Source organism: Bos indicus, chromosome 5 (genome assembly GCF_029378745.1).
Source record: "Bos indicus isolate NIAB-ARS_2022 breed Sahiwal x Tharparkar chromosome 5, NIAB-ARS_B.indTharparkar_mat_pri_1.0, whole genome shotgun sequence".
Lineage (NCBI taxonomy): Eukaryota > Metazoa > Chordata > Mammalia > Artiodactyla > Bovidae > Bos > Bos indicus.
In genome coordinates, this window is record NC_091764.1 from 54,647,360 (window position 1) to 54,668,343 (window position 20,984).

Below are 20,984 nucleotides of genomic sequence, written 5' to 3' on the forward strand. Positions count from 1 at the left end.
AAGGAAGCTACACAGGGCTGTGAGAGACCTCAAAAACAATCTATGCTCAGGGAGACAAGCCATGGAGGTTCTGCCTTGTACTTTGTGAAGGGTTTGGGAAGCTGGTGAAAACATTACATTGATTTAAAGGAGTGGTGGGTTCAGACATGTTCAATGGGGTATAAAAGATTTTCACAAATGCTGGTTGGGGTCCTTGGCTAAGAGGAGACTCTGCCTTGGGCCCGCTGGTGTAATAAACTGCACTCCACTAAAAAAAAAAAAATAAAGTTCCTACATAGGACTAGTTCCTCTTTCTATTGACTGCATTGCTCAGGATATACTGGGATGGTGTTCCTGCTCAGTTGCTAAGCTGTATCTGACTCTTGTGATCCCATGGACTCTGTTCCGTGGGACTCCTCTGTGGTTCCTCTGTCCATGGGATTTCCCAGGTGAGAATACTGGAGCGGGTTGCCATTTCCTTCTCTAGGGAACCTTCCTGACCCTATGATCAAATCCAGGTCTCCTACATTGCAGGCAGATTCTTTACCCCTGAGCCACCTGGGAAGCCCATTGAGATGCAGAATAACCTTATTTAATGTGAAACACATCCATTCCATATCATCATAGTCCACTTTCTCAAAAACCATGTGAGGTTCTGAATAAGCACAAATCACACCCATAAAACACCCCCTGCTAATTGATTCCCAATTTAAAATTTAAAGTGGAACAAGAACTTAAAGATGCTTGCAAAGCAATCTGTGTGAAGAAATCTAGATTTCCAATTTCTCCCCAATTTTTACAATTGTCTCATGCAAATCTAATCTGATAGCACTGGGTATTAGTTATTATCTGTAAAGAAGCTTTCCCAAGCTTCAAATTCATTATCATAGAAATGAAGTTACTTTCTGGTTGCACTTGTATGTGGTTGATGCAATATTTAACTGAGTAATTATAGATATGAACAAGTCTGGAATTACAATGAGTAGGAGAAAACATGCAAATAGAGTACTGGGGAGGGGCTGGTAGCCACTGGATTTCCGCTTGTCTTGGGCATTAGTCCATAAATCTTAGAGGAGGGCAGAGAATGACAGCTGATGCAGTAAACTGATGAATGGGAATCAAGTAATAAGAGAGTGTTTATTGTATTCCCAACTTACAGATGAAGAAACCGAGGTACTGAAAATTTAAGTAACTTAATCAACAGCACATACTTGGTAAACCCTTAAAGGATATACAGGAAGCATGGTTATATGGAAATAATTCTAAGCATTAGTTAGGAAGTACTAGAGTAGAAATGGCCAGTTACATTCCAGTGAATACTAGATGTTCTGGGAATGCATTAGAGGGATAGCCAAAACAGGACTCATGGAAACCATCTCCAAAATAAGGATGCTTAAGTTGAAGGGCCAACCAATCAGACAGAACAGGGGCAGAGAGTGATCTGGACAGAGGGACCAGTATGTGAAGGAAGGCCAAAGGCAAAGAGCACAGCACGGAAGAGAACTGCAAGTAGGTCCTAGAGTAAAAGAGAGATGAGCAAATTAAATGAGTTAAAGAGGCAAGCAGAGGCCAAGCACACACGAATACTCCATAAGTCACTCTAGGGAATTTAAACTTTACTTTGAGGACAATGGGAGCCTGAGACAGGAACCAGGAAGTAGAGTTACAGGAGCAGATTTGAGCTTTTGTGATATCACTTGACTGCACTGTGGAGAAAGGACTGGAATGCCAGATGGGAAAAAGTCTGTGGCAGTCAACCATGCAAGAGCTGATGAGGGGCTGAGTTTGCATAATGTCTATGGAGATAGGAGATGTATTTAGCTGCTAGTTTCATTAGGACTTGCTAATTGGTTGATTGCAGGGGTGGTGGTGAGAATGAGGAAATCTAAAGGGCAGTAGTCATCTGAATGGAGGCAGGTATCCTTCCTTGAGATAGTAAATTCAGGAGGAAAAGGAATAAGCTTCAAGGGTGGTGAAATTCAATTCTAGAAATGTTGTTATATTTGAATATCCAATTTGAGACACCTTATGAGTGGTTGACTATATGGGTCTGGAGTTTAGGAGAAAGATCTGGGCTACAAATATGGATGTGGTAAATATCAGCATGTGGATGTAACTGGAATTCCACAAAAGAAGATGAAATAATATAAGGAGTAGAGAACGCAGAAGGAAAACGAGCCAACCCACCCCCAAGAGGTAGCTATCTATCACAGGCATGACATATCAATGAGCAAGCCACCATACTGGTGGCACCATGCCTACACCTAATGGCATGTGTATAATGGCATCTTTCTTCTTTTTAAAATTTCAATTCAATTCACTAAGCCTGATTTCCCATATATAAAATAGACGAGAGCGACTGAGCTGGAAAATCTATACCATAACTGGGATATGCCTTGACCACACCCAAGTAGGCAAAATAATCACTCAAGACTGAAGTGCCTTTATTATAAATATTTTCTAATTGAACTCATCAAAAAAAAAAAAAGTGGTGGGCTGGATGTCAATGGTAGCTGGAAAGAAGAGAATGGGATGTCACATCTAAACTGGTGGCTTTCAACTTCCGAGATGAATCTTTCCCCACCCTCATGAATCTGAGTGTTCATTCTGGTAATTGGCTACAGTGGAAATCAATGAGTGTGAGTTGCAGTTAAACTCACCTCTCCCAGCGGCTTCCACTCCTCAGTAATGAGCAGTTTAAGCAGCCCCAAGGGATTCTTTGGCAGATGACACTCATGAAACAGTGTGTGGAGGTGAACAGTTTTGGGTTTTTTTTTTTTCATTCTTTAGCTTTTGATTGTATCAAACAGCAGGTGGGATATTATTTCCCTGACAAGGGGATCAGTCTGATGCCCGCCTCCCTGCACTGAAAATGTGGAGTCAACCACTGCATTGCCAGGGAAGTCCACATGGTAAACTCTCTGATGATTTGGTGGTACTTTATTATTTTTTGACCATGGCCACACAGCTTGCAGGATCTTAGTTCCCTGACTTGGGATCAAACCTGTGCCCCCTGCAGTGGAAGCCCACTGTGTCATAACCACTGGACTGCCAGGGAATTCCTTAAAGTTTAAAGTAAGTTTTCAGTTTTTGCTACAAAGAAGTTAGTTACTTTCCATGGCTGTATCTCCTCACCCAGAGGAGGAGGGCATTCCCATTTGGTCTCTGAGGTCTCCATCATTTCCTGCGGCCGCAGTCACCTGCAAGGGTGAGTCAAAGGACAGACTTCAATGGTAAGTCCTGTAGGCCTGAATCGTCCCCCAGCAGAGGGAAAAGGCAAGTACTACTTCTAGCCTGGGAGCATTCTCAATCATAATTTGTCATCACTCAAGGCACAGGTGAACCATGGTGCATATATTAATTTTTCCTCCAAGGTCCCTTGATTTCATTTAGCTTTAAAACATTATGGTGACTACTTTTATTTATTTTTTTACTTATTGCATGCAATCTATGATTGCCACTGCGGTATACGAGGTCATTTCCCACACTTTCCGCCCAGCTCTATCCAATGCACTAAGGCTGGCTATTTGTATGTAACTCAGTATACCGTTTCTAATACCATGACTTTTACATTTTATAATTAGTTTTACTATTGGAGCTGACATATGGGGGAAAACCCAACCAGTGTTTAAGATTAAAAAAAAAAAACAACTGTATTTTTATTTAAACCATTGTTTCCTGTGTGAATGGTAAGATAATTTATACTTCTTTTTAAAATTTGGAATGCAAAGTCTCCTAATAATAGAACTTAACTTTGCTCCCCTGAAGTGCCCCGAAATAACTCCTACTCCGAAAGCTGGCCTAAAATGTGCTCATTTGTTTGCTCACTCCTTTTTTCTCTTCAACTCCATTTGATATATGTTTCCCAGGACGTAGTGGAGACTTGGGGCCCGAGAAGCTGGAAAATATAACTCCGAATTTCCTACAATCTCAGCTCCCCTTTCTCCCGCGCTCCGGCCGGGGGCGGGAACCTTGTTATTGTCACGTGGCCGCGAGGGCTACAGGCCGGGCTGGCCAATGGGAGCGCGCGGGTCTGGGCAGCACCGCCCCTCGGCTCCGGCGCACGGGGACTTGGCGCTCAGCTGCAAGGAGAAGGCGAAAAAGTTTCTTTTGCCGGCAAGAAGGGCCTCGGTGCGCGGACGCTGCTCCCACTGCAACTCTGCCACAGCTGGCCGTTGTTTTCGTTTTCCTTGTGGCTGCCCGGGAGCACGAAAGAGCTCTGCTGCCTGGACTAAGAAAAAAGGGGCTTACCTGCGAGCGCGAGGGGGGGGCGCGCGCCGGCGGCCCCGAGCGCCGGCATCCACTACCGGCTGGAAGTTGGTGCCGGGCCCAGAGTGTCTGCCGCCTGCGGAGACCCGGGCCGAGCTAGAAGCTGCGGGACCACGATGGGCGCGCCAAGGGTCCGCGCGCTCGCGGCGGCGCTGGGGCTGCTGCTGTGCGAGGTGCTGGGGCACGCGGGCCCGGCCGAGGGCGGCGGCCTCGAGGCGCTGGGGCCGCCTTCTGGGGTCGGCGCTGAGCACCAGTGTCCGACTCCGTGCCGCTGCTTCGGGGACCTCCTGGACTGCAGTCGCCAGCGACTGGCGCACCTTCCCGAGCCGCTTCCGTCCTGGATCGCTCGGCTGTAAGTGTTCTTCCAACGGGCGGAGGGGGAACCGCTTGAGTTTCGGGACTGCAGGCTAGGGGCCAGGATGCTAGGCGCGCAGCAGCTTTTTCCGGGGCACCTCCTCTTGGCCCAGGCCTCGAGCGGCGCCCCTTGGGGATGAAAAAGGAGCTGACCGGGCCTCAGTCTCTCTCCATCCCCTGGCGCTTGGCGGACCGCGCAGGTGGGCCCTGGCCTGCCCCACCCGGCCGCACTTGGGCGACGGGATGGAGCCACTGACAACTCCCGGGGGCAGAATCCGCGTCCTGTGCGGAGCTCGCCTAGGGGGCTCAGATGCGCGCCTTGCCAGTCCGGGGCGGGAGAGCTGACACCCTTCGGCCACCCTGAGTTCTCTGTTTTCACTTTACTAGTATGATCCCGCGGCGCAACTATAGTTTCTAACAGGTTCAAGTCACCTTTTGCGTTCCCAACACTATAGTAATCGAGCGCGCTCTTTCGTTTGGGAAGCCCTTTCAACAATTAGGTCCCTTAACCAAGCAATGGTAGACATCATTTTGTTGTTGTTTACCCTCGCTTAATTTCGCATTAGTAAATTCCATAAATTCCCCTCTTCGACCAAACTGCAGCACATCCCCATTCCGGTGAGAAGTTGGCAAGAGTGAGCAGTAGATATGGAAGGGAAGGAACTAGAGTTTTTTCAGAACCGAAGGCGTGATTTCTGTGGCTTCTCAGCGCGACCAGGCGGTTTAGGAGAGAGCGCTGGGTGCTGTTATGCAAGTTTTTGGATGCTAGGTATGAAGTCTGAAAAACTTGAAATCACTGCCAACTGCGTGAAAGAACAAGGAAGAAAATGTCGTTTAGTTGGAAAGGCTAATTTTTTCCAAATGTCGTCGTCTTGTTCTCTCCGAGCCCTCGTTTTGTTAAAATTGGAGGGCTGGTGCAAAATGTTAACAGTCACAACTTGTATTTCTTTCTTTCCTTTTAAGTAGCTATCCTGTTGAAAAAAAGCAAAAGTGCAGTCCATCGTTAATACTCAGATTTGGGCCTAACAGAGTAGTAGTGGAGATTTGAAACTCTTGAAACTTATAGTCAACTATCCTAACATTCCAAATAGTAGTGGTAGAAAGTTTGGACAGGTTGTTTAAAAAACTGTGTTTTTAAATCTCTATGCTCACCAAAGTCTTTTTTTGTGGAATATAGAATTGTCAACTGTGGGAAAGTGTATGCTTTGTGTTGATGTGCCTTAATTTTTAAAAAAGTTAAAGAGTTTTAGATTGATATGTAATCTCTTATCATGGGATGTCTTGTTTAGTAGTTTTTATTACAATTGAAGAAGGAGATAAGGACTTTAACCTAAAACAGGGAGACTTTCAATTAGTTGTGGCTAATTCTGTTCAATTGCCTCTTGTGGAGGTCATGCTGCCTTATTCATGCGCTGTGAATGGCTCTATTGACAACATGTGGAACTGAACATTTGAATGACTGGAGGTGAACACTTATAAATAATAGAGGGTTGAGAAAGAATGAACATAGTGCTTCCTGGGGTGTGTTTAGAATGGCTCAGATCATTCACGTGCTCTAACTTTCAGTAGTTTCTCCGAGTTAAGTGGCCTGTTGGATCATGCCGGTGTGCAATATATTTTTGTGTGAATGTCTTTTTAAAAAACTGGACGTCTTCAAAAAAAAAAACAAAAAAACTGTAGTGCTCTTGATTAGAAGTTGAGTTAAACCAAAAGGGGTTTGATACCTGTTTAAACATTGTCTTAAAAGGAGTTGACCTAATTAGGATTTTGTTTTCCAGATAATTTGGTGGCACACTAAAAACAAATTACAGTTTATTTGGTTAGCACAATCTTTAATTACATTTCCGCCAGCAGTAAATTGTCTCAATACAAGTCCACATTCCTTAAATGTATGTGAAAATAAGTTCCACTTGTGCAAATAAGCGCTAGGTCTGTTGTCAGAAGCCCCACCGTGATCACTCACTGGACAGCTCTGTCGTTCTTGTACATGTGTGACTTTTAACCAACTTTGTAGTTGTCACCAAACCATGTGGTCCAGGTTTCTTTATTGTAAATGTTTCTTTTGTTTGTGCCTAAAGCTCTAGAGGTCTCCTCTCTCCACCTTTGAAATGAGCAGCAAAATGCATAGAATTGAGCTTTAACTTCTCTGTTATTTGGTGTTTGGAACAGGAGGCATAAGATAGCTGCTGCTTAAATTTTAATTAATTAGAAAAGCTTTTCGGTAGACTGGCCCCGAGTTTAGAAATACGTAGCAAAATGCATGTTGTTCTTCCCCATATCTTAACTTCCTTTTCCTCAGGTAATTAAGAAAGTCAAAGTTTGCCTTAGGAATAGTTCATGAGAGCATTCTTCAGAAAAAGTTTGGTGCATACCTTTTGTTTCATTTGTTGAATTGGCAAGTTAAAAATTGATTCTCTTTAATACACATGTGTGGATGTATTTTTTCCACTTTATTCAGTTGTGATTTAGGGCCATAAAAATCCCACGGGTGAAAAGTTGAATTGTTTGAGCTGTAAAATAATAATATCACAGTTGTCTTTAAAAAAAAAAGGAACTTCTAATACTTTAATGAAAGTGGCTCTTAAAACGGTCACTATTTGAAGCGATCCTTACAACTGTCTTTAAAGGCAGACTTGAGTTTACATCTAGACTGTGTGCTTGCAAGGAGTTCTGAACCCAAAGAGGAAGGCTAGTTAGAATATGTTTACTTAGCCAAAGGGGGGGAAAGTTGCCCAGTTGTCAATAAGAGCTTCAAGTAGTTTTAAAACCTCACTGGAATTTCAGAATTATTTGTCTTATCACAATAGAAAGGTTTGGGTTAGCTGAGCTCAGGCCAAAAAAAAAAAAAAGTCTGGAAGGTACTTTCTGCTGGTGTGACTTCTTTAGTGTCTGCCTGTTATAAATCCTCTGGTCCGTACTAGAACTGGGGCTGGGGTTGGGGGGTAATAGTCCTTCTGGTTTTCACAGCTGTTTTTCTGTATTTTCCAGACGAAAACTTGAACATAGCAGGCTGATTTATGAGTCACTTTGGATCAGTGTCTTAAAACAGCTACAGCCTGGCTTTTTGTTTTTCAGCTTTCCAGATTTCTGCTGAATTAGCAGCTCTACAGGCCCCAGTGGGATTGATTAAGAAGCTGTGCCGGGGATTTGCATTTTAAAATTTGACTTGGAAGTCAGATTTCCAAATGCTAAAAGGAAGAAAATGAGAGCTGGGACCAAATGTTGTAAATGAATTATTTTCATATATATTTACCCGCTTGCTAATATGCAAGAAGAGAGACTTCTCTCTCCTGTGTAGAGTTTGGTTTTCAGGTGTTTGGCCAGCTGAGTTTTGGGTAAATAGTTAACACCTCTCTGCCTCACCACCTTTCCCATTTATTAACCTCATTACAAAAAGTTTTTTTAGAAAAGGTTTCTTAGGGAGGATGTTCATTACTGGAACTCTAAAAACAAAGAATCTGTCTGCCTTACTGACTGTAATGGGATTTCAGAAAACATTGACATTGTATAAGTTGAATCTGTTTTTAGTGGTATTTTTAGTGATCTAGCCATAAAAAACAATACAAGGGAAGATTTACAAAATGTGACATCCTTGGATCATTTCTGAAACATAAACTGTATGAAACCTAAATTTAAGTGCATTAAAAGTTTCAAGACTTCAAGTATTTAGCAATAAGAGTCACTTCAGGGGTGTTTCTTTTTCTCTCCCACATATACTGTGGTTTTAATAGTACGCAAAACTCAGGAATGGAAGTGTGTTGCAGTAACTGAACTATTTCAGGCTGCCTACTCCTGCTTATGGATCAGAAATGAAGGGTCCCCAGCATGTGCCCTGTTCTCTGAAGGCAGTTTCTCTTTTTAAAGGTCTTTTGTTGGAGATTTCATTCCACTGCTGGTAGGGAGGAGGAAAAAAGTTGAAGCACTCCGTCTTTTTTAACTTTTATTTTTCTCACAGCGTGGCCCTGAGAAAAATGAAAGAGTGGAATTTTTGGTTTTTTCTCATTAGAAAGGAAATCACCTGTGTGAGCTGGAAATGCCAGATGGGTGCCCTCTTTCCTCTGAACAATAGGGATGCAGCCCAGTAGGCTGAGTGCAACGTTCTTTAGTTAAGTGAGTCCAAATGAGGCTTTCTGTTGATTCAGGCTACCTCCCAGGTGAAGGCCTCTTTTCCTTGGTTGTTTTTTTAAAGCCCGTGGGAAATCTGTGACTGTCTGTGGTGCTAAAAGCACACAGGTTTTTGTCTGAATCTGAACCTGAGTCGTTGGACTCACGGTTTCCTTGATGAACTCCAGATGGACTCGAGCTGGGCCGTGAGGGAAAGTGTCTGGCTCCAGCGTGGGGAGCATGCACGGCAGTGGTTGTAATTGCTGGACTTTTATAGTTTAAAGACTGTGCCAGGTTTTTGTTTTTTTTCCCTTCATGTTATAACTCTACCAGAACAAATCTACTCATGTCTGTTGCTGTCTGGTAGGTCTTTGGGCAAACATGTTTCAAATAAAACCTTTGCAAAAAAAAAAAATTTTACTTTTTTTTTCCTTTTAGGTGAAATAGATCCAGGTTTATTCTCAAAACCAAAAATGCAAAGACTGAAAAAGGATCTCTGATTTCTAATTGTTACTTAATGGATGTACACAGAGTAACACTGGGCTTCTCTGAATGTGATTTCTCTGCATTTTTTTTTTTTTTTTGGCAGGGGGCAGGCAGGGGGAGTGGCATATAGCACATGGTTCCTGTTCTTCTCCAGTCAAGCTTGGTTATCTCTAACTTGGGTTATTTTAAAATCTTCACTTTTAAACACTGAAGAAATTAATCTGGTAGGATTGGGTACACATTTTTCAGTGGGAGAGCTTTCGCCCGTCCTGTCTGTCAGGCTGGTCTTCAGTAGATGTTCAGCCATGTCATTTTCTTTAGACCAGTTTGAAGGCACATAGTCAGTATAACCAAGTATTTTGCCAGATTTTGTTTCACATTTTGACTCTTGAGTGCTGAGCTGATGGCCTGTCCTAGAACACTGAACATGTAGGAGTTTGGTTTTGCTTTCTTTTAAATACTGATGTCCTGTAGAAATGTTACTAAGTTATAAGGAATCTCTGAGTTAGAAGCAGTTTTATTTTAACGATTGAAAAGACACCTGATCACGGGTTCTGAACAGTCTGCTTAACTGTGTTAGGTGGTTGATGTGCTTTAAATTACACACTATATTAAGATATTGAGATTTGGGGAAATCAGGAAAGCAAAGGTTGGGTTGTTTCCTATCCTTGCAGTACACACGCAAACACACGCGCACACACAGAAGTTGGGTTGTTTCCTGCCCTCTCAACACACACACACACACCCCCCCCAGTACTTTAAATAATTTGGTGCCTTAATCCAGGGAAACAAATATGTATGAAAAGCAATTTCTACTTTCTTTGACAGTAATAAGGACTTTGATACTTAGTTTTACCATAATAAAAAGGTTTCTTTAGACATTTGAGTTTCAGCAACCTGCCTAATTAGCCACTTTTCATAAGCTATGACTTCATCATATCAAGTTGGAAGTGAGGAGATGGCAGGGGGTGGGGAGGGTGAGGCAAAACAACCAGTTCACAAAGATCTGTTCACCCTGGGCCAAAAACCATCTCCTAAAACATTTGCGGGCTTGGAGCATTTGAATCTGCCAGCCTCCTAAACTAATTTTGTCCTCAAGAGTTTGTATTTTGGATTTTGCCCTCTAGTTTATGGACAGGACGGACCAATTATTTCTCATGTTGTAGCTGGTGTTGAGAGAGAGTTCGTAAATCCACTCTGTCTTGCACATCATTAAGCACTGTTAGTGATTTTTGGAAACTACTTACAATTTTATTTTTGTTTTTGTTTTTTGTTTTCCCACAGGGACTTAAGTCACAACAGATTGTCTTTCATCAAGGCAAGTTCCTTGAGCCACCTTCACAGCCTTCGAGAAGTGTGAGTTCAGCTCTTTCCTGTTTGAGATTTGAATCAAATATATTATCCATCACAGTATTTGATTGTAAAGAGCATTTGGGTTACAATAATTGTTGGGTTGACCAAAAAGTTCATTCAGGTTTTTCCATACCATCTTATGGAAAAACTGGAGTGAACTTTTTGGCCAACCTAATATTTAAAACCTTTAACTTGGGAGAGGGATCTTGAAATGAATTTATAACGTTTTCACCTTTACGGAATACAGATTGTAAATTAATCAGCTTTTCTCTCTCTCTCTCTCTCTTTGGCATTTATAGGAAACTGAACAACAATGAATTGGAGACCATTCCAAATTTAGGACCAGTTACAGCAAATATTACACTTCTCTCCTTGTAAGTGGATGTTAGAAGGATTTCACATGTATGTTTGCATGGACCATGGGGAGCAGTTTCATATGGGCTAGACTACAGATCTTACAAGTACAATATGCTTCCTTTAAACTGGTTAACTTGCTTCCTAGCCTCTCTCTTCTTCTCTCCTAAATTTTGAGTATCATTGTAGCAAGGATGCTTTATACATTGCCATCCTTTGCTCCTGTGACCTCCAAGATTCAGAGAAGCCACCTTCACACGACAGAGAAGATTTGATTATGGTAGACTAGGACTTAAATTCTGGTATCACTCAATGGTTGGCATGGGATCTATGGATCCAGTGTTACATAGTTCCATGGAGAATAAGCTATTTGGGGAGGAGAAATGGAGTTGAAAAGAAAGCATTGGGCTATCCTCTTTTAAGTGTGGCACCTGCAGTGGAAATCTAGTTGAGAAACATCAAACTATTCACTTAATATGGTTAAAATTCAATAGATGATTGAAGTTAGAAATATCATTGCATGTCCTTTTACATATCTGAATTTTCAAATAAGATTAAAATTGTGTTACATTTTTCTGTATTATTAGGTCAGATGATGTGTTTATATTTACACATTGGAGATGTTTTAGAATAATTTTGACTTTCAGCCTTTAAAGTCATTTTGAAGGAGCATGGTTTGATTTCTAAAATGAAGTAGTTTACCACATCCATCTTGATTAATTTAAAAATACATTTAAGCCCCCGAAGTTAAAAATGTTTTCCTCCTTTAAACAACTTAAGGGAAAAAAACCACCATTGTTAGTTGCATCTGGGAAAGGTGTTGGGAGGGTTGAAATTATACAGTAAATTTCAGGAAAGCTGTTCAATTAATTAAAGTGATCACTACCCAATTGCTTACATCTGGTGATTTATAGAGGTTTGTTTTTACTGAGAGCCCAGGTCAGCTAAGTCACGGGTGCAGCCGCTGTGTCTGCTTTCCTCTGTTTGAATAAGAACTGAGTGACATTTGATACTGATGTGGTTTTTCCAAAGATCAGAAACAGAAAGGAATAAAAGAAAAAGTTGGTATTTGACAAATAAACACCGAATTTAAAGAAAGATTTTTATGCTAGTGTTCATACCTGTTTTGTCTTTCCCAGTTGTTTAAAATGTTGGAGTCTGAATGGAGCACTGCTTTTGGTATCTTTAATATCTCGCTGTTCTCATTTGACCAAGGGAGCCTATTTAAATCCCAGGGAATGACACTTCCTCGCCCCGCTGTCCTTGCCCTGTGTATTGGCAGATCCTGTCAGCATGTTGAAAGGGTCTTGAGGGTCGTTGCATGCTTCATGGTTGAGAGGGTCTGCAGTGGGGTTTTAGAATCTGGGTGGGTTGAGGAGAAAACAGTATTCTTTTGCACATGGTATAGAGTTGAAAGCGAAAGAACTTGTAAGGAAATTAGAAAGTTCTATCAGAAGTAAGTAACCTGGTGGTTTTACATTTTAAAGCTATAATTTTGTAATTAGAAAATTGAAATGACATCTGGAAAATTAGAAACCTTCAATATTTGCGCTCTTCATGTTTTTGTTTGCCTTTCACCTTAGTGAATGCTGAGTAATCTTTCCTGAATTTGAATAATCTCACTTTCTTTTCCCTTAATTTGTTGTAGTGCATCTAACCAGGGATTGCTTTGTTCCTCTAATAAAATGGTAGATCCTGTTTACTACCTAGATTACATAGACTCTGCAAAGAGTAATTTACCTCATGGGCCTGCTAATTCAATGTGCATAGTAAAAATTGTTTTTATACCTATGAAGTGTCTTGAAAAATTTACTTTCTTGGCTGTTCTCTATAAATGTTTTGTTTTCTTCTCTAGGCTTTTTTTTTGGATTTTGTAATACACGGTCATTGTTTCTAAAGCACTGTTAATTTCTGTCTGGTGTAGGGTAGACTGTTTTAGTTTATATAGATGCACTTGAAAAATAACCAGAGCTGAAAGGCAGTACTTAAATAGGTTTCTGAAATTTCAAAAAAAAAAAAATTGTTAAACTATATAACGTGGCGCAGATTAGAAATTTGCTATGGCACCACCATTAAATCCCATATTTTTTCGGTAGGTCCCCAGACTGACTTCTATTGAGATTTTTAAAAAACATTTTGTGAGGGAAAACATTTTTCTGGGTAATTTGTGCAAGTTAAATAATTTGAAGATGTGTTAAAAAAAAAACAAACTCATTTGTAGTCTTGAGCATAAGATTTTTTAAAATTTTCATTTATTTATTTTTTGGCTTCACTCGGTCTCGTTGCTGCACATGGGCTTTGTCTAATTGCAGTGAGCAGGGATGACGCTCTAGTTGTGGTGCTCAGGCTTCTCCTAGTTGTGGTGCTCAGGCTTCTCCTTGTGGTGGCTTCGAGCTCTAGAGTGTTCAGACTTCAGTAGTTGTGGCACGTGGCTTTAGTCGCCCTGTGGCACATGGGATCTTCGCTGACCAGGAATTGAACCCATGTCTCCTGCATTGGCAGGCAGATTCTTAACCGCTGTACCACCAGGGGACCCTGAGCCTGAGGTTTAATGTCAGTGCCCATACACTTGCTGCTCTGTGTGATGGGGGCTCCTCCTGGCTGGAGAGGTTGGACTCAGGGAAGACTGTGCCTGGTAAGACCCTCCTCTTCTCTCAGCCGCAAGAGCCAGCAGCTAATATTGGGTCAACTGTCACCTCTTGGCCAGAGATTATTTCAGTTGGGGACCAGTTCTGATAATGTCAAGGAAGCCTGCTAGAATGCCAGCATCTTGGGATGATGGGTGGATGAGCATTGAGCTTCCCCTCTAGCAAAACTCATCTCTGACCATATTAGGGAACTTTCAGGATGTGAGAAGCCTGAATAGGCTTGCTTTCCTCTGAATCCCACAAAGCACTAGTTCAAAAGTCTGACATGCTAGGAGCAAAATGTGGTTTGTGTTTTGTGTTTACTTTTCCTCATTTCTTAGCCACACATGGCAGGATGGTATATTTTAAGGGAAGAAATGGAATAATTTTTGGAATGAGCATATTCTGTACTAAAACTGTTGACCTGGCATAAGCAAGGTGATTTTATCAGATGTAATCGTTCTTCTGGCTTCTTGTCATGTGGCATAAGCTGCCCAAGCACTGGACATTTTTGTTTTTCTATTTTGGAGGGGTGCAGACATGTGAGATCTTATTAGTTCGCCTATCAGAGATCAAACCCATGCCCCTTGCACTGGACGTTGCGGCAGTCTTAACCACTGGGCTGCCAGGGAAGTTGCACATTGGACATTTTTGAAACCTGTGGCCTGAGTTAGGGCAGATTTGAATCTGTAAGTTATGTAGCATTACTGTTGAACCAAAGAGGCCTTATTGGTCATTCAGTAGAGCTAGTTGGGTCTTATCTTGACTGATGGTTTATATGATACTGTCCAAAATGCAGATGCTTTGCCTGGTATCTTAAGACCTGAAAAGATTTAAGTCAAGGAATGTCAAAGATGTACCTAGATTAATGCTTTTTGGTGGGGCCCAAGTAGATCCATTTTAAGACATCTACCTTGCTGAGACTCTGCTATTACATAAATCTTTCTAAATTACTGATAGAGTCAGCTTATCATGACCAAACAAGCCTTTTCTCATTATCATCTCAAAAGTGGATCATTTCTCTGAAGTCCATCCTTTTCTTCATAACCTGTCATTTTTCCAGAGATGACAGTATCATCCTTCTAGGGAGGTTATCATAAATATTGATCACTTTGCCAGTGGGACCTCAACATGTGTGATCTATGGATGATGGACTGCCATTGAAGAGATTTAAAGAAGAGTGAGATGATCAGTTTTGCCATTGGAAAATATCACTCAGACTCTAGTGTGGAGAATGGCAATGGCCAGGAGAGGGGCTTAAAGGAGCCAGATGATGAAGAAGCCACTACAGCTGCCCTGGAGCGATGGTGGCGCCGTTCTCCTGCAGTGCAACTGCCATCAGTTCAGCAGAACAGTGATTAGAAGCAAAACTCAAGTTGAATGGCTTGCAGTTAATTGCCAGCTCTTCTCTTTGCCAGTTTGCAACCTCGGGCAGGGTACAGTCCGTACTTCCTACTCTGTAAAATGAGGGAAATAATAGTGCCCACCTCGTTGGATTGTTGTGAAGACTGGGGGAGAGAATACAGTGAAACCTGACTGCCATAGACTGAGTGCTCGGTGGAAACGAGCCACCATTAATTCAGCCAGAATTTATGGAAGAAACAAATGGTGCCAGCTTCTGTTTAGTGTGCCTGGGACACAAGTGAACAAAGCAGAAAAACTTCCTCTTATCATGAAGCTTCCATCCAAGTGGAGGGATGAGAGAAAATTAGTAAACAAACTTTAAAAGATAACTTCAGTTCTTCGATAATGGCTGTGAAGAAAAAGAAAGGGCAGAGGGATAGAGAGTCAGCTGCCCTTTAGGGTGGTCGGGAAGGCTGATTTTTGAAGATTTCCAAGACCTGCTCTGTGCTCGGTACTGTTCGAAGATGGAGGTTCAATACTGAACAAATCAGAAGTTGTGCCATCTTGGGGCTGACCTTCTCAGGGAAAAAGGAAGGAAATAAAATAAGTGGAAGATGTGATCAGAAGATGCTAAGTGCCAGGGAGAGAGGATGTAAAGGAGTGTGTGTGGTAGATGAGGAGGAGGATTTACAGTTTTAAATGTGATTGAAGGGAGCAGCTCACTGGGAAGGTAACACTTGATTCAGAGCCTGCAGGTGAGGGAGGGAGCCATGAAAAGTGTCCTGAGTGGTATGTGGGGGAAGGAAGGGGTCCTGTCCTTAAGCCTCCCCTGTCCTGTTCCAGTCCCTTCTTGCCTTGTATATTCACCTGTGATGTAGCCATAAAATGATTTTGTCTTATTTTCCTCCTCTATCATGACACCTCTGGGTTTGACTCATTTTCCCTAGCACTTAATGCAGGTTTTATGGCTCAGAGGTTAAAGCGTCTGCCTCTAATGTGGGAGACCTGGGTTCGATCCCTGGGTTGGGAAGATCCCCTGAAGAAGGAAATAGTAACCCACTCCAGTTTTCTTGCCTGGAGAATCCCATGGACGGAGAAGTCCACGGGGTTGCAAAGAGTCGGACACGACTGAGCAACTTCACTTCATGGCATACCTACATACATACATGCACGCATGCGTGCTCAGTCACTTCAGTCGTGTCCTACTCTTTGCGACCCTATGGATTGGAGCCTGCCAGGCTCCTGTCCATGGGAATTCTTCAGGCAAGAACACTGGAGTGGGTTCCCATGCCTTCCTCCAGAGGATCTTCCCAACCTAGGGATGGAATCTGCTTCTCTTATGTTTTCTGCATAGGCAGGCAGGTTCTTTACCACTAGTGCCACCTGGGAATCCCCTATGGCATACAATCAGTGTTTAATTAATATGTGAATTGAATTAAGGAGTATTTGTGGAACAGCTCCTATACTTAGTATTATTCAAACAAATCTGCTATAGACTTAGTCCATAGCAAAGGCTAAAAATTTACAGTGGAGAAAAAGCATACCTGTATCTTACAGGTGTTCAGTTATGCATGCTTGGCAATGAATAAAATACATGATAACAACCACAATAATAATGATTAAAGGAAAGAAAAACACAAGAGAAGTAATTTAAGTAGCCAAAGGATTCAACTCACCAATCTTATGTGGTGATCACATGTCATGGAGTATATGTGAAATGAAAGTGTGCAGTAGATAAAATCTCCCTTTCTGTTTGTCTTTCAAAGTTTGTCTGTCTCAGCCCACGGAGGCTGACTTTGGTCTTCAGAAATAGAGGTGTTTTCTAGCCCAATGGGCCTGAAATGCATGTGAATGAACTATTTCATCAGGTCCTGAACTAAAAATTCAGAATACAAAACCATAAAACACAAAATGGATCTGTCCAAACACCACAGGGAAAACTGGCCCTACAAGAATTATTGAGAGAGACAGGATACATGTCTGCATAAAAATACGTTTGTTAGTGTTTCAAGGGTTCAAGGGCTTCCCCAATGGCTCAGTGGTAAAGAATCCACCTGCAGTGTAGGAGACACAGGAGAAGAGAGTTTGGTCCCTAGGTTAGGATGATCCCCTGGAGTAGGAAATGGCAACCCATTCCAATATTCTTGCCTGGAAAATTCCATGGACAGAGGAGCCTTGTAGGCTACAGTGCTTGGGGTCACAAAGAGTTGAATACAACTGAGCACATGGTGGTGATGCTAGAACCTGCCTGCCAATGCAGGAGATGTAAGAGACACAGGTTCAATATCTGGGTCAGGAAGATCCCCTGGAGAAGGCCATGGCAACCTACTCCAGTATTCTTGCCTGGAGAATCCAGTATTCTTGAATAAATAAAATGGACAAGGGAGCCTGACAGGCTACAGTCCATAAGGTCACAAAGAGTTGGATGTGACCAAAGGGAGTTGGCACACGCATGCACGAGCATACGGTGTTTTTCGATTGGGTTGGATCACTAGGATAAGGATTCATGGATATATCAATGATAGATGATTCCCCCCCACCCCAGGCTTCAGAACCTGATGCTGCCTGAGATGTGGTACTATCTCATCACATGTCCTCCTGCATGGGAGATGCTTTGGGATACAAGAAGTTATGAGAGTCCCGCCTTCCCTCAGTGGTCCGGTCAGATTTATATGCTACAGACAATAATCCGGGCTAATAGGGAGTCTTAGCAATTCGTGTGGCATGAACAGTTGTTCTTGTAGACTTGGGAGAAGGGTGATGACCTTTCTTTCTTCAGATGTGAAACTCCCACCAGTGCAGTCTGTGTGGTTCTCCCTTGGCGTTTGTCACCCGTCTCACTCCAGGGTAGGACTCATGTCTGCTCCCTCAGCAGCCCAGTGCATTCTCTGCCACATAGGAGGTTCTGATTAAACATCTCAGTGGACGAGACATCTCGGGCCCTTGTGCGGAAGTAGAGATCTGAGCAAGGAATGGGGCCCCCAGGTTTCCTTTGACTCACGCTAATGACCCACCTGACCTGAAGCAGAGCTAATGAACTCTGCTTTATCGGGAGGAGCAGTGTAGATGTCTGCCAGTCCACCTCGTGTGGTTCCGGTGAAGGATCAAGTGTCAGGTTGTACATGAAAGGACTCAGGACAGCGTGAGGAGCCGCAGCTGCTGCTGATACAGTCAGAGTGCACTAGGGAGCAGGGAGGGGGCCCGTGCGCCGTGGAGTCTAAAACAGGAGAGTCACAGGAGGAAGGAAGAATTTAGAAACATTATCCTGGAGGCAATAGATGAGGGAGGGAGAGAGAGCTTGGCATTTGGGATGAGTGGTCAAGGAAAACTTTTGCTCTCTTCAAATGGTTAAAAACAATCAGTGAGCACTCAAATAAGGGCCTCCCTAGTGGCTCAGTTGGTAAAGAATTTTCCTGCAATGCAGTAGATCCAGGTCTGATCCCTGGGTTGGGAAGATCCCCTGGAGGAGGAAATGGCAACTACTCTAGTATTCTTGCCTGGGAAATCCCATGGACAGAGAAGCCTAGCAGGCTATAGTTAATGGGGTCACAAGAGTTGGACATGACTTAATGACTAATCCAAGACCACCACTCAACTACAATTAATAAATGAACAACATTCCCAGCCTGAAGGTTTACATAACTGTAAGATGGGTTCAGAGCACTCCGATGTGCTGCATTGTTGCTTAGCGGGTCAGTCGTGTCTGACTCTTTGTGACCCCATGGGCTGTAGCCTACCAGGATCCTCTGTCCATGGGATTTTCTAGGCAAGAATACTGGAGGGGGTTGCCATTTCCTTCTCTAGGGGATCTTCCTGACCCAGGGATAAAACCTGTGTCTCCTGCATTAGCAGGTGAATTCTTTACCTCTGAGCTTCTGAGGAAGCTCTGTTCTTAATGCTGGAGAACAAAGGAAAACTTGGCTTCTGCTGTCCAGGGGCTTTGAATAAATGTAATGGGCAGACACAATAAAGAATAAAGACATCTCCAAGGAGGAGATGCCCTGGATGATAGAAGCAGAGGAAGGCTGTCCTTTCAATGTGTAGAGTGAAAGGGTGAGTGAGGTCTGGACCTGAAAGGAGATTGGGTACTTTGACAGGGATCAGCTCAAGTGTTTTACAGGTTTGGAGAGTAGTTGACTTTTTTTTAAAGCAGGGGAATGAAATCACTGCAGTTCAATTTAGCACAGATTCTGCTTCTCTACTGTTTTTCAAGTAGTCATTAAGCAGTGTTCATATTCAGAGTCAAGGGCCATAGTCAACTCAATAACAAAGCTTTGATGATTAACAGTTATGATTTGCCAAATGCCTATTATCCATCCACCTTTAGGGCTGTCTGTCCCCTGAGCCCTGCCGTGTGCTAGGGCCACACTTCTAGTTTTCCACAAAAGGAAATTGACGTGGAGTGGGAATCATGTGAGCCTTGACTTCTGTATGCTAAAAGGAGTAGAGTTGAACTAATGACTAGAAGTCAAATAATGCAGTATGACGTTATCTGTGTATGGAATCCAGAACTGTATCAAGTGGGAATTCTGTCCATGAGCGTGCATTTTTTGTTATATTCCCAAAATCAGATTAATGAAAAATCAGTTTGGGAGACTTAAGAGACTATTGCCTGGTTTCTTGGCACAGAGTTTATTTAAATAATTCATCACATTCAGTTTATAACTCTTAAAGTATATTGATATTTTAATAGCCCACAGCTCAGAAACAAAGCTGCATGTGGGAAAGACAAGCATTTGTATATGATTTCAAGTGATGGTGTAGCTACGTAATTTTATAACCATGAGGTAAAAGCTTAAAGGTAAAAACAGGTTTTTTTTGGTTTGTTTAATCAAAATCTGTATAAGTTAGTATTTGAAACGAGGTCATCATATAAATTAAGGGAAATTTCGGAGAAGCTTCAGCCAAAATTAGAACTTAAATTTCTGGGGAATCAGGCTTCTAATAAAGTGGACACAAACTATATCCCATCTTTACCCACATGTGGGTGTAGATAAGCCTAAGGAATTTGCACCTTAACTGGAAAATTCATCCCCAAATGTATGCTCTCCATATGAGAATAAAAAGGACTAGTGTCTTCATATGTGAAGGACATTGCATTCAAGGACCACCACCTTCACCAGTACAAACAAACCAGACATTATTGTGTTTCATGGCAATGAGCTCCCTAAGCCCAAGTCCTACAAAACAAACACATAAGCATCTTAATATGATAAGTTGTAATCTTTTATTAGGTTTTAAAATGTTTATATGATATTTTGCACACAAGAGAGCTTACTGTACACAGAGCCATATGTGTAATACTCTTACGTTTATCCTCACTTTTAGTCATAAACTGATCCCCAGAATACACGTTTGCTAGGTTTTTGAATTTCGATTTACAGTGGTTGTGTTTGAAACATAAATATGTGATCATGTTGTGGCTCTTTAAACCCTTTAGGAATTTCCCATTGTTCTTAGGTCATGAGCAAAAATCCTTCTCAAGATAAGCAATGCTCTGCGTGACCTGAGTCTTCTTTTCCCATTGAGCCTTCTCTAGAATCATTCCTCACTTCTAGGAATGTCCTAGCTTGTTCCTGCCTCAAATCCCTTTACCTGGAATATTCACCCTCCCACAGCTTTTGCTAAGTCCACCTTCCACATTGTTATGTCTTCTCTGTTTATAGTATCTACCTTGTTATATATTCAGTCTCTTTTTTTTTTTTCTGTTGTATATTTGTGATTCTTTCATATCCATTTCCCCCATCAGAGTGAAACCTTATAAAGCTGAGATCTTGTCTTTCTTCATCCCAGTTGTTACTCTGCTGTGGAGCTCAGCGCCTGGCATATGGTAAACAGTCCACGTTTGTTGAATGAATGACTGAATCAGTTTCCCAGTCTAAATTAACATATAGTTAATTGCAAAAGAAACTAGTCAGTTAACCTTTTTGTTCTTATCTCTCTGCACACACTTAAAATTGTTTTTATTAACAGAACTTATTTCCAAAGTGACAACATTCTTAGACTTGACTTGGTGGCCCATTGGGCACCTTTCTTCAATGGTAGTTTAGGAGCCCATAAAATTGACCTGCTAGCCCTCAAACTTGATTTTCCAGTATAGCTTGCTGCAAGAGC

At 42.2% G+C, this 20,984-nt stretch overlaps 1 protein-coding gene across 1 annotated transcript in view; it reads left to right on the top strand.

Moving 5' to 3' along the window:
* The first annotated feature begins 4,039 nt into the window (after positions 1 to 4,039).
* Positions 4,040 to 20,984, top strand: part of LRIG3 (leucine rich repeats and immunoglobulin like domains 3) — a 51,931-nt gene continuing 34,986 nt past the window's right edge. Inside the window, exons 1-3 of the mRNA XM_019960915.2 lie at positions 4,040 to 4,600; positions 10,477 to 10,548; positions 10,845 to 10,919. Coding sequence (XP_019816474.1) covers positions 4,365 to 4,600; positions 10,477 to 10,548; positions 10,845 to 10,919 — 383 coding nt within the window. The 5' untranslated portion in view covers positions 4,040 to 4,364. The remainder of the gene's footprint in view (positions 4,601 to 10,476; positions 10,549 to 10,844; positions 10,920 to 20,984) is intronic.